The sequence below is a fragment of the Molothrus aeneus genome, chromosome 4 (assembly GCF_037042795.1).
Source record: "Molothrus aeneus isolate 106 chromosome 4, BPBGC_Maene_1.0, whole genome shotgun sequence".
Taxonomy (NCBI): Eukaryota; Metazoa; Chordata; class Aves; order Passeriformes; family Icteridae; genus Molothrus; species Molothrus aeneus.
In genome coordinates this window covers 63485249-63487317 of record NC_089649.1, presented here as the reverse complement: position 1 = coordinate 63487317, position 2069 = coordinate 63485249, and the positions used below count along the sequence as shown (strand labels likewise).

The window sequence follows — 2069 nt, the reverse complement described above, 5'->3', positions numbered from 1 at the left end:
TCTGCCGTCTTCCCCCCCTGCACCGCTCCCCCCGTCCTCAGTGCTTTGGCTCCCTCTAGCTCCATCCCCTCCCTCCGTCACCCCGACCCCTCCTCCTGCGGGCCCATCCTTCCCTCCGCCCCGGCTGCGCTGCCGCTCTCCCGCTGCCGCCGACAGTGCCGCGCCTCGGCTCGGCTCGGCTCGGCTCGGCTCGGCTCGGCTCGGCTCGGCCCGGCCCGGAGGCGCTCGGTTCGGACACGCCCGGCCCGGACACGCCCGGCCCGGACACGCTCGGCCCGGACAGGCTCGGCCCGGACACGCCCGGCTCGGACACGCTCGGCCCGGACACGCCCGGCTCGGACAGGCTCGGCTCGGACAGGCTCGGCTCGCCGCGCCATGGTGCAGCTCGGGGGCGGCCGCCGAGCTCCTCCGGCCCCGGGCGCGCCGCCGGCCTTCAGCATCGACAGCATCCTGCAGCGCCCGGCCAGGGAGCAGGGCACAGCCCGCTGCGCGCTGCCGGAGGAGGAGGAGGCGGAGGAGGAGGAAGAGGAGGGAGAGGGGCCTGAGGAGCAAGACCCCAGTAAAGGCTCCAGCGACTCGGGTACGGAGCCAGCAGCCGCCTCAGGCTGTCCCGCAGGTCGGGTCGCAGTCCGGCCCCCACCCAGGCGGTACCTGGGCACCGCCAGTGCCGCCGGGCCGGGCCGGGCCAGCGCACACGGGCATACAGACACCGACACAGACAGACAGACACAGACACAAATACAGACACAGACACAGGCACACGGACACAGACACGCACACACAAATACAGACACACGCGAACACAGTCACAGGCACAGACACAGACACGGACACACAGACACACAGACACAGACACAGGCACACACAGATACAAACACGGACACACAGACACATACGCACACGCAGGAGGAGGGGAGGCTCCGCGGGCGGACGCGGGGGATGCCGCACACCACCCACCTGCTTCCAGCGTCTTGTGCCCCCCTCCCGGCCTCCTCGGGCGGTCTGTCCCCTGCCCAGGAACCCCTCGCTTTCCTGTCACACAGCTGGCAGAGGGATTCCCTTGGATCCTTATGGAAGCGCCTCACCCTTCTTCTCCCCTCTGGAGGGTGTGGGACCGCGGCCAGCCCTCGGCAGCCCCCTCCCCATCCTGTCCCCCAGCCTCTCCCTGCGCTCCGCTGCCGGGCCGTGCGTGCATGCGGGGAGGGGGCGCGGGCTGCGGCCGGGACTGATGCTGTGCTTTGCCTCTGCAGGCAGCGAGCCCCGCCGGCCCCGGGCAGAAGGGACCAGCCGCAGCCTTCGCCCCGAGGGCGGCGATGCGGGGTCCCCGCTCCCCGCGGAGGGGATACGCGGTCCCCGGCAGCCGCCGCCGCGGGAGGCCGGGGGCTCCGGCGCGGAGAACGGCAGATCGCCGGCGGCGGGCGGCAGGAAGAAGACACGGACCATCTTCTCCAAGAGCCAGGTGTTCCAGCTGGAGTCCACCTTCGACGTGAAGCGCTACCTGAGCAGCTCCGAGCGGGCCGGGCTGGCCGCCGCGCTGCACCTCACCGAGACCCAGGTGAAGATCTGGTTCCAGAACCGCCGCAACAAGCTCAAGAGACAAATGTCATCGGAGCCCGAGGGCCCGGGGCCGGCCGAGCCCCCCGGAGAGCCGCAGCCCCTCAGTGCCGCCTCGGCTCTCTCCCTCCCGGCCCTCTACAAGGACAGCCCCCTGCTCAGCCGCTGCCTGCTGCCGCTGCCTTTCCCCCTGCTCTGCCCGGGCAGCGCCATCCCCTACCTCTGCCTCCCCGCGCCGGGCAAACACTTCAGCCTGGTGGACGGGGACGTATAGCCCTGGCCTCCGACCTTGCCTTGCCGGGGGCCGCCCCGATTTTATTTATGACCCCGCTGTGCAGGTGGAGTGTCCGTCTTCGCCACAGCCACCACCCGGCCCACGGAGGGGCCGCCCGGGCTCCCCCCACGCGTGTCCGACACGCTGCCAAAGCTCGGAAGGGCGCTCGCTGCCAAGCCGCTCTCCCTCGGTGGCCATGACGGAGGAGATAACAGGGAGCCACGGGGACGTGCTCTGCCTG

At 71.3% G+C, this 2069-nt stretch overlaps 1 protein-coding gene across 1 annotated transcript; it reads left to right on the top strand.

The window, feature by feature from the left end:
• The first annotated feature begins 375 nt into the window (after window positions 1–375).
• LOC136556168 (homeobox protein HMX1-like) lies at window positions 376–1828 on the top strand. The gene is made up of 2 exons (XM_066549218.1): window positions 376–647; window positions 1294–1828. The coding sequence occupies exons 1-2, from the start codon at window positions 376–378 to the stop codon at window positions 1826–1828; spliced, it is 807 nt and encodes a 268-aa protein (XP_066405315.1).
• Window positions 1829–2069: the final 241 nt, after the last annotated feature.

Excerpts from the sequence above, each read along its gene's own strand:
- LOC136556168 (XM_066549218.1), top strand. The coding sequence starts at position 376 with ATGGTGCAGCTCGGGGGCGGCCGCCGAGCTCCTCCGGCCCCGGGCGCG. Across the intron at positions 648-1,293 it reads GTCCGGCCCCCACCCAGGCG|CCTTCGCCCCGAGGGCGGCG; the intron begins GTACCTGGGCAC and ends GACCAGCCGCAG.